Genomic DNA, 14819 nt, shown 5'->3' with positions numbered 1-14819 from the left:
TGTAACTTTCATATGGATATATCTTCTTATTTTTCTTTTCTTTCCAAAAGCCCCTAAGTACTTCCATGTTAATGTACAATTATCATAGTGATCATCTTAATGACTAGATAATGGTCCGTGAATGTGAATTTTCATTATTATTCATTCCCTGCTTTTGCCAACTGCAAAGGATGCCTTTCACTTACAGAGCAGTGTAATAGAAACACTTAATAAACCTAAAAACATTAGCCCTCAACTCAATTGTTTGCAGTGGATACACCAGAAGTTATAAACCAAAAATAAGAAGGGGTGAGTTCTGGTCTCTGCAGTAGTAATCCACTGAAAATCAATTAATCTTCATATTTTTCTTAAGACAAATGGAACCCTCTCTGCTTGGGTCTCTGTGGAGTAGAAGTAATATGCTTTGCTAAGGTATTTTGTAAACATGATACACTTCACAGTTGCTGAATTCTAGTCACAAATACTATTTCAGTGGTGAGAATTAAGACAAAACAAAGAAAGACATTCACAAGGTCACAGAAAAGACCAGAGTAAAAAATCATGTTTGCAGAGGCATCCTATCAAGATTTTTTAGTCCCATGTCTTAACCATACACTTCTATCAAATAGTTTGAAGCTGGAATTAGCATAAACACTGTTTGCTGTAAGATAAAGTATCCAATAATATGCTATATCCAAGTTAAGAGAAAAAAGCATATGCATGGGCCTTTCTGTTGTTTCACTAGCATTACATTAGCAGCCCAATTTACCAAGGAAAGTTTTCTACAAATAAAATTTGTCCATATGAAATTCAATTTCAGTCTACATTTTATGGCTACAATTGGCAGCATGATGAACTGTAATAATGTGTGAATCCCAGAAATGGTATTTAAGAATATTTAAGAAAGGAGTGTTAAGACAATGATCATTTCTAATAAAGAAAATGCTCAAAAGGAAGACCCAAACGCTAATACAAAATAGCCTAAGTTGTTATTATAACTGGCTAAGTAATTATAGTTAAATAGAAAAAATGTTTAAAATAGAGTAATACCCTGAGTGAAAAGATAATTCACATTTAAAAAAATCGTATCCTTTTCCATATTCCACAGCCTTCAATAAATCTAGGACACAGCTGAGTAACTTGAAAGATGTAAAATTCCCCAAACACCAGAAGTGGCTGCTCTCAATAGATGATGAAAGTACTAGGAAGCGAACAACACTGCCATTGTGGGCCTACTAATTTGGGCAAGGACCAGCCCCATGGCCTTTCTTAAAGCTTGCTAACTAGACTGCACTTCCGCATCCCTGAACCTGTCCGTCAGAGGACAGCTGGACTGATTCTGGAAAGCGTTTTGGATTTTAGCCATAATAATCATCTCTCAGAACCACTTGAGATAGTTCTTCCTCTCCTCTGTGTTCTTCCAGTTTCTTTTCCCCATACTGCTCTAGGATTTCTGCCCCTGGTCCAAACCCTCATTCTTGTTCTTCTCACATTTTTAGTTAGGTCTTCTGAACCTTCTTTCAATGATAACCAGACTTCCATGCATCCTTAAGCCTCCCTTCTTAACCTGGCTCTCTGATGAGGATGTCACTTCCCTGCAGTGATGAGAGAGGCTGCTCTCCTCTCAGCGCCCTGTGCCTCCTCCCAAGGTGGCATTGCTGCTCTCCTGGCTACTCACATTAACCCACTGATCATTTTTCCTCCATCCTCTTGGGAAACTTCTCCCTGGACAGCCATGCTGCTCAGCCCTACCTCACCACTGACTTCTGCCAGTCTCCCTGGTCACTATGTCCCACTTACTGAAAACTGTCCACCTTTTAAGTGCCTTGACATCTTGAGTCCTGCTGCCATCCTGAGTTGATGAGGAGGGATCACATTATGCTCTCAAGTCTCAGTTCCTTGACCACTTCTTTTCCACTGTAGTTACCTTCTTCCGAGGCATGCCTCAACATCTTGAAAACACTATAAATAACCCCCAACACTTAGATCTTAAGGTTCAAACAAATGTAACCTCCAAATATAACCTATTTTTTCAGTCTGTTTGGATATTCTTTAACCTGATCAACACCACAAAGACCTTGAACCTTTTCTACATCTGTACCTTCTTATACTCACTCATCTCCAAATCCAGTTCAGCGCCACAATTCATCACTTCTTTCCCTCTCTTGCACATACCCTCAAACCCCTGTCCTTCTTACATTGCAACCCATGTTCCAATTTTGGATTAATTCCACTGTTTGCCTCCTTGATGTCTACATCTTGGCTGACCACTAGTGGAGAATATTCCAAATCCTCACATATTGGTTACAGGAAAAATTAATGGTAATGACTATCAGCCGTACCTTCAATATGAACTATTGGTCTGGCCAGGCTGACCAGTTCATAGTTACCTGAATGCAGACATTCTGCTTTCTCTGACCGCTGAACTTTGTCCTTGCTGTTCTTTCTGCCAGGGCCCAACTTCTTTTAGGTTTCAGCTTAGGTGTTAATTCCTCACAAGTCTGTGTTAGTTAGTTTGCTCTGCTGTGACATCCCACATTACTCTACATGTCCTCAGTCATATTCGAACCTTCTACCTACCAAGCAGGACTGCAGCTGCCTGTTTTCTTATTCGTGTACTCTGCTGAATTCTAAACTCTATGAGGAGACGAGGTTAGTCTTTGTGACCCTCCTGCCTCCAGTTCATAGCTCTGTATGTAGCAAATAAGATACACTCATTATTTGTGGGATGAATGTATAAGTGAATAAATAAATATATGATGACTAATACATAATTGAGTAGATGAATGTATTCATCAATATAACTTAGAGTTAATCTTTGATATTTACAAACTTTAAATCGATTCTGTAACATGAATGGCAATACATAGGTTCAAGAAATAAAGTTAATCTGAATTAAATAATATTGCAGAGATAAGAAAGCCAAAGTCACATGTTAACTGAGACACAGAACAGTTAGTGGATGAGGGAAGGGGGAGAACACTCCTGAAATATATAACCAAAAAAATGGGAAAGTTCCAGAAAATCAACTGTGCAGTGTAATTACTTATGTATTATAAAATGTATAACCTAAATCTTATATATGTATCATAAAGTATGCATTTTAAATTATTTATGTATACTAAATTTTTGAGTTTCTATGTAGTCTCCACATAACAAGGTATGTATGTGCATGTATATTTATTATAACATTTAGCATTAATCACAATTTTTTAGGAATCACATTATAAAATTCAGAACACTGTGATAAAGCCCATCTGGAAATATGGACAAAGTTCTCACCTTTCCCAAGCTCAGAGCTGCCAACATTTAAATGTTTATCCATTAAATAAAGTCAATATATCATCCATATATATTACATAAATGACATCAAGCAACTTAATTAATGGCATACTATTTTGATTGAATTCCACAGATTTGGAGGAGGTCTAAAAATGCCTAGCTCCATCTACTTCCTTTGAAGGGCACAGAAGATTCTATAAAAACGAGATAAATGGGTGTGATAATTGATACCTAAATCCTAAATTATTAGACAGAATCTGAATCAACAAGCCAAGAATTTCAGCAAAACCAAAAAAAAAAAAAGTTTTTTAACAGAGGTGGTCATCTATTTTTCTTATAGGTCCTCTGCTACATAGTTTTATTGTAAAGAAACCTCTTTGCCCTTTTGTAGTGCTTATTTGTATGGGGAAAGTTTGATAACCTTCTTCTTTCCTTAATTTCAGCTGAACGCATTTTTCTTGTTTTGGATTTCTCAACTTGATGCACTCTGTTAAATGTTAAGCTTGAATCAGTGTATACGTTAATGCCGCACATAATCATTAAACAAAGACCTTTCAGTCAGAGTATTTCACCTACTCTTTTTTTCATAAACACAATATTGAAACACAGCAGAACATGACTCGTGAAGAACTGTAAACTCTCCCTAAACATTTCAGTGCTAAATAATTCTGGGTTTCATAAAGATGGTCAAAGGTAGTGTTTGTAGAAAAGCAGCTGAGGAGCTGAAATATTATGATTCCCACATTGAAATAATTAAAGTGCTTTTTCTCAGTGCTGCCTGCCATGGTATTGTGTTCTACAGTCACTTTTCATAACAAAACAAATGTTTCACAGGGCTCATTCTTTAGAAAATACGAGATCCTCGACCATCTATACTATTAAACAAGTTGGCGTAAGAAAGATTTGGACACAGGAATCAGATGCTCTTAGGTGGGAAATGTAAGTCATCATTCTTTTCAGTGTTTTTAAGAAATGAGAGTATGGGTAGATAGAAATCCTTGATTAGAAAAAAAATTCCTCCCCCTGGTACATGGTACTTTACTGACATACAGATATCAAATAAAATATGGTGATGTGGTATCAGTCTATTTGGGCACCTTAATTAGGATGACAGAAAGTACTACAGGAAAGAAAAGGCATCACAACAGTCTGAAAAGAAATTGGAGTTTGATAATTACCTTACTCTTTTGTAAATTTAGGGATGACAGATATGATAAAACATTAAGAGATTCTATGATGTGTGAGGAAAATCAGTCAGCATTATTTATTATTTACTTTCAATTAAATATAAGAATTGCTACTGATTCTGAAAATAAGGTGTGGTTTATCAAAATATTATGTATAGGAAAGATGAAGTGTTCCATCACCGTAGAGTCTAATTTTAATCTTAAAAATCATACATTTCAAAGCAAAAATGACACCAGTTTTAAGTAAATCACAATAAATGCTTTAGAAACAAAAGGCATGTAATGTTTTATGGATATCCTGAAAAGTTTCAACAAATACTATGCCAATAAATTGTTTTTAGGTAAATCAAAGGCAAAGGAACCCAGTTTCCTTCACATAGCATGTATCTTCAAAACTATTGGAAATATTGTGTCCTAATCTCTTTCCAATGATTATTTTTAAAACCAAATACAGCTCAAGAATACTATTATTTCTAATATTTCACAATTGTATGTGCCTATTTTCAATTTTGAAGAGCTTTACTTGCTGGGTTGTAGATTTTCCACATAACCTGGATAAGAATTTCTTGGATAAATCTCTTGAAATTGAGGATCTTAGGAGCCAAGAAGTAACAAAAACTAACAAATTCAACAAGAACAAAGATGATTTGTACCAAAATTTTCCCAAATAAGTGTAACAGTAGCAGTAATTGTTTTTGTTACATATTAAGCACCTACATTATGCCAAAACAGTGCTAAGTATTTTATCTTCACAACAAACCCATAATAAAGGTACTTGCTTTATTCCCATTTTTGCCCTTGAGAAATTAGAAAGTTGGAATGGTTAAGCAATTATTCCAGGCTCATATAGCTAGCAAGTGGTGAGGCAGAACTCAAATTCAGACCATTTAATTCTAGAGTCCTCACTCTCAACCGCTTACTGCTCTACTATCCGCCACCAAGACATACTGTCATTTCATTCTCAACTTCTCTTTGCCCTCTTAGTGTCTGGATGTCACTATTTTCCACCATTCAGTACTCTATGGGATAGCTGTCCTGTAGGTTAAGTGTCATTCTTATTACTTGCCTCTGTTTATCAAGCTGTGTATTTTCCTCTTTCCATTTTCTTCTCCACCCTGTACACTTCACTCTTTCTCTTTTCACTGTTTCCCCCTTTATCTGCCTATCCTCCTTTCTCTTTCTCCCACCTAATTCCATTGCCATTTTTCTTATCATTTCCCTAAACTTTCACTGTAACCATCCCCTACACGATGCACACACACTCACATTTATGCACATACTTAATGTTACCACATATTAAAAGTAAATAAAGTAAAAATGCAAGCCAGAGCTTGAAATAAAATATTTATATTAAATGTATATATCTAACAAGGGACTCATATCTAAAATATATAAACAGCCCCCAGAAATCAATAATAGAAGAAAAACTGAAATATTTAAATGGGCATTGCACAAAAGAAGATATCTAAACATTCAGTAAATACATTAGAAGGTAAATGATATTACTATTCACCCGGGTAATGTAAATTAAAATTACAGTAAGATACTTCTATACATTTACCAGAATAACTAAAATGAAAAGACTGAGAATACCAAGTGTCAGTGAGAATACAGAACAACTGGAGCTTTCATACATTGTAAGCAGAAGTGTAAAATACTACAAAACTTTGGAAAACAGTTGGGCAGTAATAAAAGCAAACATATGCTTACCTATGACCCACAAAGTCCACTCCTAGGAATATAACCAAGGGAAATGATTGTATATGTTCACAAAAAGACTTGCATAAAAATGTGCATAGCAACTTTATTCATAATAGCTCTAAACTAGAAACACCCCAGATGCCTATCAATAAGCAAGCATGGATAAATAAGGTATGTTCATACAATGGAATAATACACTACAATAGAAAAGAACTAATAATACATACATCAACATGGATAATTATCAAAAACCATTTTGAGTGATAGAAGCCAAACACAAAGATTATAAACTATCTGACCCCATTTGCATGATTCTCAAGAAAAGGCAAAGTGAATTTTTAGTGACAGAAGTAGGAAATTGTGTGGCGATTGTATGGGTATATAAATATGTAAAAATGTATCATGACATATACTTAAGATTTGCATATGTTACCATATGTAAATTATACCTTAATAAAAAGGACTTTTTTAAAATGGACTAACAACTATTTAGGACAGAAAAGGGGAAATACGATATTCCAAATTACTTCTTTGCCAAGTTCATACATTTCAAGCCTTCAATACATGTCCCTTTTACTTCAGTGAAAGTCCATAAGGAGCCACAAAGCCTCAGCGATCCTACCCTTATATGAAAAACAACTGGTAGATGAATTCAAGGTTCTCAGTGTCCCAGGTCTTACAATCCTATTTTGAGATTATTGAAAGTTTCTAAAAGTCACTAAATCACAACACACACAAGCTAACACCTTAGTCACACTAAAAGAACTGCTAAACAGCATACATTGGAACACATTCATATTGCCTGGTAAAGAAAGCCCATAGTAGAATTATGGAGGCATGAATTTTTTAAATAAAGGCCTCTTAAGCAAAGTACTTCATGAAGAAACTAATAGCTGCCATTCACAACACTCATTTTTGCAAGCAAAGCCAAATACTCTGGAGGCCACATTGTGGCTTTCTAAAGGGTTGGCACAAGGCTCTAGATCCACCACGTGATATCTGACAGAGTAAGTGTCTGGTGTACAGATATACAAAGAGCAAAAATTTATGATGTGAAGAAAGTGAGGAAAATAAATCCAAAGGGTACAAAAGTGTCCTTTCCCATCAAAGATTTACAATTGACAATGTCTCAGTGTAGATTGACAATGGGACCTGGGGGCATACTAATCTTTAGCAATGGGGAACTGGTCTGTAGACAACCTTGCTACAATAATTCAAATTTCCCATCAGCCCTTTCTGATAGCTATGAAGGAATCTGGGGTTCTTGGTTAACTGAAATGGTTATATAATGTGACTCTGAACCTTCTGCTTCTCTTCCAAAACATAGATGATCCAGAAAATTATACTCCTGATTTTTATGTTTCTCAAATGCTCAATTCACAAATCATTTTTGTGTCAGGAGGTAGTAACAATCCCTTGAACACATCCTTAGTGTCTCTGCTTCTTGTTGACTGGTGTTTGTCATCATAGTTTCTCCTGGCAGCCTTCTGGTACAGACAAGTCACTCTTATTTTGTCTCTTTAAAAGACAGATTCTTTTCTCCAATGTACTGAATAAATTTGTAAATGATAATCACTATTTTACATATGCTTAGCTCCTAGGTTCTTGATTAAGAAGGAAACAAACTCTTAACCAACAGAAGTACTATCACACAATTCTGAACCTCTATGTTCTTTGGCACTTGGAGATATTTATTTATTTTTAGTAGCACACTGAAATTTAATTAAGTAAGCTTAGCTTTTACCTGAGATTTTAAATTATACACATTACCCAGCTACATAAAGATGTATTAAATATACTGCAATATTTTCTTTAAAGGGCATATAATACCAGCTTTGAATGAGAAATCATATTTAGTCACCAAATTTTGTGAGATATTTAAGTTAACTAAATATATCAAAGGCTTAAATTAGTTTATTTTTATTATAATCATAACCCCTTATTCCTCGAATGTAGAGAAAGACAATGATTCTAAGATAAACCTGCTGTGCAGAGAGGATTTAACATCAAGCCTGTGACTATTATGTTTAGAAAAGCCTGCTTGAGAGAAGTTGGCCCTTCGCCAGCATCTGGAAACTTAGATTTCCAGAGGGTTCCCATCATCCCCTAAATGGCAAGAATAGCTCACTGTGCCTAAACTGCTTGGGCAAAAAATGTGGTTTATGCTGAGTAACTGCTTTCTCTCTAAGGGAATTTAGGTACATGCTAGGCAGACGGTACCTAGCTGACCAGCCCCTTATAAAAATTCTGGGTACTGAGTCTATTGTTTGTTTTTGTTTTATTTATTGTTTTTTACTGTGGTGAGAACAAGTAACATGTGAACTACCCTCTTGACAAATTTTTAAGTGCACGATACAGTATCATTAACTACAGGCACAATGCTGTACAGGTTTCTAAAGCTTATTCATTTTGCACAATTAAAACTATATATCTGTTGCATAGCAATTCCCCATTTCTCCACACCACCAGACACCAGCGACCACCATTCTGCTCTGTTCCTATAAGTGTGACTATTTTAGATACCTCGTAAGCACTGAGTCTTTAATAGGCTGCCTTGGTAGAAGGCTTCCCTGGTGAGCACATTTCACATGTGTAGTCACAACTCATTACTAGAGGAATTAAATGCATCCTGTCTGACTCCACTGGGAGAGGGGACTCTTGGAAGCTTGGGTCTGCTTTCTTCAAGATTATGCCCCATGCTTCTGTCTCTTTGCTGATATTGCTTTGCATTCTTTTGCTATAATAAATTCCAGCTGTGAATATGACCATTTGCTGAGTTCTCAGAGCTCACCCAACAAATCCCTGAACCTAAGGGTGGCCTTGGTGACTACAGACACACCTGATATCTGTGAATCCTGCCCTCTGCACAGATGAGCAGTAGTGGTGTTGATCCCAAAGAGAGGGGAAATCAGTTTTTTTGACACAATCGTTTTTCAAAGAATGCACAGGTCAAGCTGCCATATAAAAGCTGTACCTACTTCAGTGTGTCTGATCAACAGATACACATTCTTCTTTATACACATGGCTCATCCAAAAACAAACAATAAAAACAAAACAAACAATATTTCCTCTTTCCATTGCTTCAAAGAAGAACATGTTGTCCTTTTATTTATCTAGTAGTAATTTCCTCAGACCTTTCTATATGTTGGGTCCTTTGAACTGGTGTGTAACAATTCAAACAAACTAATGTCAGTATCTTAAGGGAAGTTACTGGCCAAATTTTTTCTGACTTTCAGGAAAATCTACAAGGAACCTTTCCTAGACATGCCTTGAACTGACAGATGAGGAAGAAGCACACTTGCAGTATACAAAATTGCTTTGTTCTTACAGTCTTAGCAAATGCTCAAGGTCAACCTGAGTATGGGCCAGTGACTTCCTCCTCTTTTCTATCCAAGCTTCTTAAAAATGTAGCTGGCCAAAGAACAAAAATAATGGATATGCTCACTCTCCTCACCTTCTTTCACGATTTTTTGCCTGGTGATACTGCTATTATAGTATAAAAACTTCATGGGTAAACAGTAGAAAAAGAATAAAACACCAATACTTTGCAAAGTAGGAAATACAAATGCTACATGATGGAGACCTATGTGTGGTTCCTCTGTAGACACAAATGTTCAATAAAATTGCATGATGCTGTGAACTGAAAAGATGTTCTAGTAAGCAACACCTCAAAGTGTCAAAGGCCAAATGACTAGCCTTATGAACATAACTACATATTTCCTTTGATTCTAATTACAGCACAATCTATTCTTGATTCCAAATTCACTTTACATCAAGGAACATTGCCTCCTTTTTCCAGATATGTATGTATATCCACATGGTAATTGTTCCATTGAGCTCTCGCCTGTTAAGAATTTTTCTATTAAATCACATATGACTGATATTAATTTTCCAAGTCCAATCCCCCTTCCCCAGATGCTTATTATCATTCGCCAATACTTTTTCAACAACTCCTTGTAAAACAATTTGGCTAAAACATCTTCTGCAGAAATAGAGACATTAACTGAGAAAAATCACCCTTCTTTCTCTTAGCTCTAGAATTCCCATTTTCCTCCCACTCAAATCAAAATCTCAAAAGACCACAATTTCAAAAGCCACAAAAATCTCAAAAGACAAAAAACCACAACCATCATCCAAAATACAAAATGGGAAAGGTTGCCCAAAGGCACTCACCCGCTGGAGTCTGCGGAAGTGATGGCAATCAGGGGCAGGCCCTTCAGGGGGAGGCTGGTGGGTCTCTGAATCTTCTCTGATTCACTTTTTAAGTCAGCTTGTTCCAACTGTCTGAAGACGAGTGGGGGAAGCTGGACACTGCGGCAAGAAAGCCTCCGCACAAGATAGGGCTCCATGCCTCGCAGAGTGTCTTCCTCTTCATTCCTGGGATGCAGTGCTTCCTCAGAGGCCTACGGCCAAAGATGGAGAAGCACAGAAATAAGTCAGAGTCCCAGTATCTGTCATCACATGATGGCTTCATACACTGGGGAAAAAAAATTAAGGGAAGCTTCTACATGCAATGCTAAAGCAATGACATTAATGAAGTATTTGGTGAAAAGAGTAGAATAACTGAAATCTAGATTTATTTTCAAAATAGTAAATATGTTCACCAGTATATTTAGATATGGCTTGGTTGGTACAGTTAACTGACATCTCCAATAATCTTAGAATTTTTGAACTTTGTCTATTAATTCTATAAAGTCAAGGGTAAACCAAAGTATTTTTCTACAGCCTAAGAAATGAATTATGGAAGATTCGTTTTAATATACATATCTTCATACATGACACACCTGTACGTACATGCCCGTGAAGAGAGAGGGAAACAATGAGTCTTATTTTTTTCCTTCAAACTTAGGATCATATTTATAACACACATTTTTATATGTCATATGTTACTTGGATATTCTTTGAGAAGCTTCATACTAAGACTTTAGAAGGGGAATTTTAAAAAGAACATAAAAAGGAAATTTGAGTACACAGTAGAATTATATTTAAATAACAGCTGAATTTTTCAAATTAGATCCTATTATCCACATACAAACACAAGTCAAGTCTAGAATAAAGTACAAAATTTAATATTTTGATTGTAGTTGAAAAAAATACACTGTTATCTGGGCAGTAATTATTTCCAAGTGGTTGGAAAGTCTACTCAAGCAATATTTATTATATCCATATTCTCTGAATGGTATCAGATACTGTGCTGCATTTTAGAATCCCCGCATTGCTAGTTTGCTGGTTGGGTTCTTAGAGTGTGGCTTAATCTTCCAAAGTTTTCTGTTTATTGTGAGAATGGGAATAATATTTATTCACAAGAATTAAGTGAGATCATTCATATAATGTTCATCGCTTGTTACCTGCAATGTGATGAGCAACCATAAATGGCAATTTCCTTTCCTTCTGAGCTTCACAGCTGAAGAAACTAAACCAGAGAGGTAAAGCACTCCTCCCAAAATTAGCTTCTTGGTTTTACACTGCAAGTGAATGGACCTTGGAGAGTCCAGACCTAGACTAGAATCTTTTTTGCACTATCTCTGGGCAGCTAACAGACTCACTGAGGCTGATTCTCCATTTGAACCCTGAGGATAATAGTATTTCCCTCAGTGCCATTGTCTGGAGCAGAGATGTGATGTATCCGAAGCACCAATATCTGGCACAGAGTTTGCACTCAGCAAAGTGGCAGCTGTTATTAATTATCCAGTTTAATCCCCTTTATCTTCTCATAGCGCTCTGCTGTCTTTGACACTTTGTTCACCCATAGTTTTCCAAATAGAAAACTGTCTCTATATTGGAAAATGTGAAATGGTATGTAACAGTAGACTCTTTTCAGCCTTGGGTTTTACTGTATAATTTTATGGATAAGTAGAATAAAAGGATACCCAGAAGGTAAAGCAGAGGTCAAAGCTAAAAATAAAGTTCATTTATTTCAAATCCTAGCTATGCAAATGTAGGTTCTAAGAATCTATGCTTTGGGGAATCTACTTAATTTGTAAAACATTAAAAATAATAATGGCTTACAAAAAGGAGGAAATCTTGTCATTTGCAAAAATATGGATGGACCTTAAGGGCATTATGCTCAGTGAAATAAACCAAGCAGAGAAAGAAATTCTGTATGATCTCACTTGTATGTGGAATCTAAAAAAAAAAACCCAAAGAACTGGAAAACCAAACTCATAGAAAAAGAGGACATATTTGTGGTTTTCAGATGTGGGGCCAGAGATTGCACGAATGTGGTAAAGGTACAAATTTCCAATTATATGGTAAATAAGTACTAGGGATGTAATATACATGACTGTAGTTAACACTGCTGTATGATACATATGAAGGTTATTAAGAATAAATCCTAACCGCTCTCATTACAAAGCAAAAATTTCTTTTTTGTTATCTATATGAAATGATGTTAACTAAACTTAGATGGTAATCATTTCATAAGATTTGCAAGTCAAACCATTATGCTGTACACCTTAAATGTATACACTATTGTATGTCAATTATATCTCAATGAAACCAGGAAAATTTTTATATAATGATAATGGCTAATGTTTGAGTCCTTACTAAATGGTGCTATATTTTTCATTTAACTTTTACTGAAACCCTCTGAGTTAGGTCCTGCTACTTTTCCCATTTTATACATAAAGAAATAGAAGCCTATAAAAAACTATGGTTTGGTTACACAGCCACACAGCCAATAGGGTAATCAACAAGTCCAGTTTGCCTGGGATGCTCTGATTTTAGCACTGAATGTCCCACATCCAGGGAAACCCCCTAATCCCAGGGAAACTAGGATGGTCCATCACCCTACAAGTCAAGATCCAAGCCCAAATCTCTCTTAGTCAAAGCTGGAGCTAATAACAACTACTCTGTACCACCTCTAATTAAAGTATGGTCTCTGGCAGAGTGCACACTACTTGAAAAAAAAATAGCACACACATTCATTGACCGTAACTTAACAGGCCTCACATTTTCATTAAAAAAAAAAAATAACATAACTGAGATTAGCACAGCCCTACACAAACACTGAAAATGAACAGTAATCCTCATTGATTGAATAAGGAGATAGAAATCCTAGGCCTGACTCTGCCACTAATTACCCATGTAGTGTTAAGAAGTCATTTAACCTTCCTGGGCTTTAATTTCCTTAGGCATGAAATCAAGAGGTTATACAAAATGAGCGGTAAGCCCACTTTCAGTTCTGAAATACTCATAACAGCCAATGGTAAAATCAATGTTTAGTGACATGGCAAACAGAGCAAATAGAGAGCAAACACAGGCACATGTAACGTTCTTGGCTTTTAAGTTGAGAAACAGAGCCTCTGTGTGTTCATCTCAGGACAGAACTGCAAACCGACCCCACACTCTGGAACTGCTGGAAGGTCATAATTTGCTTCACAAATTTCTTGAGAGAAGTCAGTGACTTAAACGTGTAATTACCCTTCTGCAGGGTGAACAGGAGAAAGGACAAAAGATGAGCGCAGCAGGCCCACACTGAATGCAGCTGGCCAATGCTGACATTTTATAAGTGCTCAGCTGCCCACTCTGGCAGGAGCACTGCAACGACAAAAAATTCTTTATATGACCCAGGTCATCTGAGGAACGACTCAACACTCCCGATGCTCTCTGAGGTAAAACCACCTCAAATGGTAACTTCTTTTAGGACAACAGTAACCTCTATTAAAAATAAAGTGTAGTATTTCTTATCTTGATACTAAAAATGACAAGGCAGTAGATGTCTATAGTCTAGCATGTCCATTTAAACATAGTATGATGAGTGGCTTTTATTCCCTACCAATGTGTATCAGTGATATTTCAAAAATAAACTTTATCCAATGGAAGGCAGGAGGTTAAATGGCATTATTTTGAGAAGAAATGTCAAACTGATCACCAGGGCCATATTTATCTTATTGCTGGAAAATGGCATTTTTGCAAGGGGTTGAGGGAAAAGATATTATTTATAATACCTCTATGCCATTATTTCTCAAAATGTGATGCTCAAACCCCTGTATGAGAATCATAGGAGATGCCAGCTACACTTCAGGCTCCCAGGCCCTATTCCAGATCTGCCTCCTCAGAATCCCTTTGCTTAGGGCCTGAGAGTTTGAGTAAGTCCCCAGTATGATTCTTGTGCCTACTACAGTTTGGGAACTAAAGTATAAAGATGTTCACTGAAGCTTATTCATAATAACAAATACCTAGATATAGTCTTAATTATACTGAGGAACTGGCTTAATAAATGTTTATATATTCTATTATGAAATACTATGAGGATGTGAAAATAATATAGAAGTGTAAGTGATCATGTCTATGATATAATGTTCAGTGGGAAAAACATTACAAAGCGATCTTCTTTTTGTAAAACAAAGTAAAATCAAAACCAAAACATTATATTCCTAGAAAAATTCTGGAAAGCTATATCCCTATTCTCTAAAATGACCTCTGGGTGCTGGCATTGGTGGCAATTTTCAGTTTTATTACTCATTTCTATATTCTCTATACAAATATATTATTTTTGGATTACAAAGCACAATGAAATAAATGAAATGACAAACATGATAAATTAATGATAAAACATTCATCTTGCTATTGGTGAGACTTAAAATCTCTTATTCACCTTCAAAATATACACTATCAAAAGAGAAAAAAAGACTGTCATAGTTGAATGAGGTAATGCGAAGCTATTAA

The 14819-nt window shown here is 35.9% G+C and overlaps 1 protein-coding gene across 6 annotated transcripts in view; it reads right to left on the bottom strand.

The window, feature by feature from the left end:
* PDE4D (phosphodiesterase 4D) overlaps positions 1-14819 on the bottom strand; it is a 1476836-nt gene that overhangs the window by 990889 nt on the left and 471128 nt on the right. For all 6 annotated transcript variants that reach the window (XM_073235968.1, XM_073235963.1, XM_037022276.2 and 3 more), the window contains exon 3: positions 10323-10552. In XM_073235968.1, coding sequence (XP_073092069.1) covers positions 10323-10552 — 230 coding nt within the window. The remainder of the gene's footprint in view (positions 1-10322; positions 10553-14819) is intronic.

The sequence above is a fragment of the Manis javanica genome, chromosome 1 (genome assembly GCF_040802235.1).
Source record: "Manis javanica isolate MJ-LG chromosome 1, MJ_LKY, whole genome shotgun sequence".
Classification (NCBI taxonomy): Eukaryota; Metazoa; Chordata; class Mammalia; order Pholidota; family Manidae; genus Manis; species Manis javanica.
The sequence above is the reverse complement of the archived record's forward strand: the minus strand, read 5'-3'. Positions and strand labels throughout refer to the sequence as shown.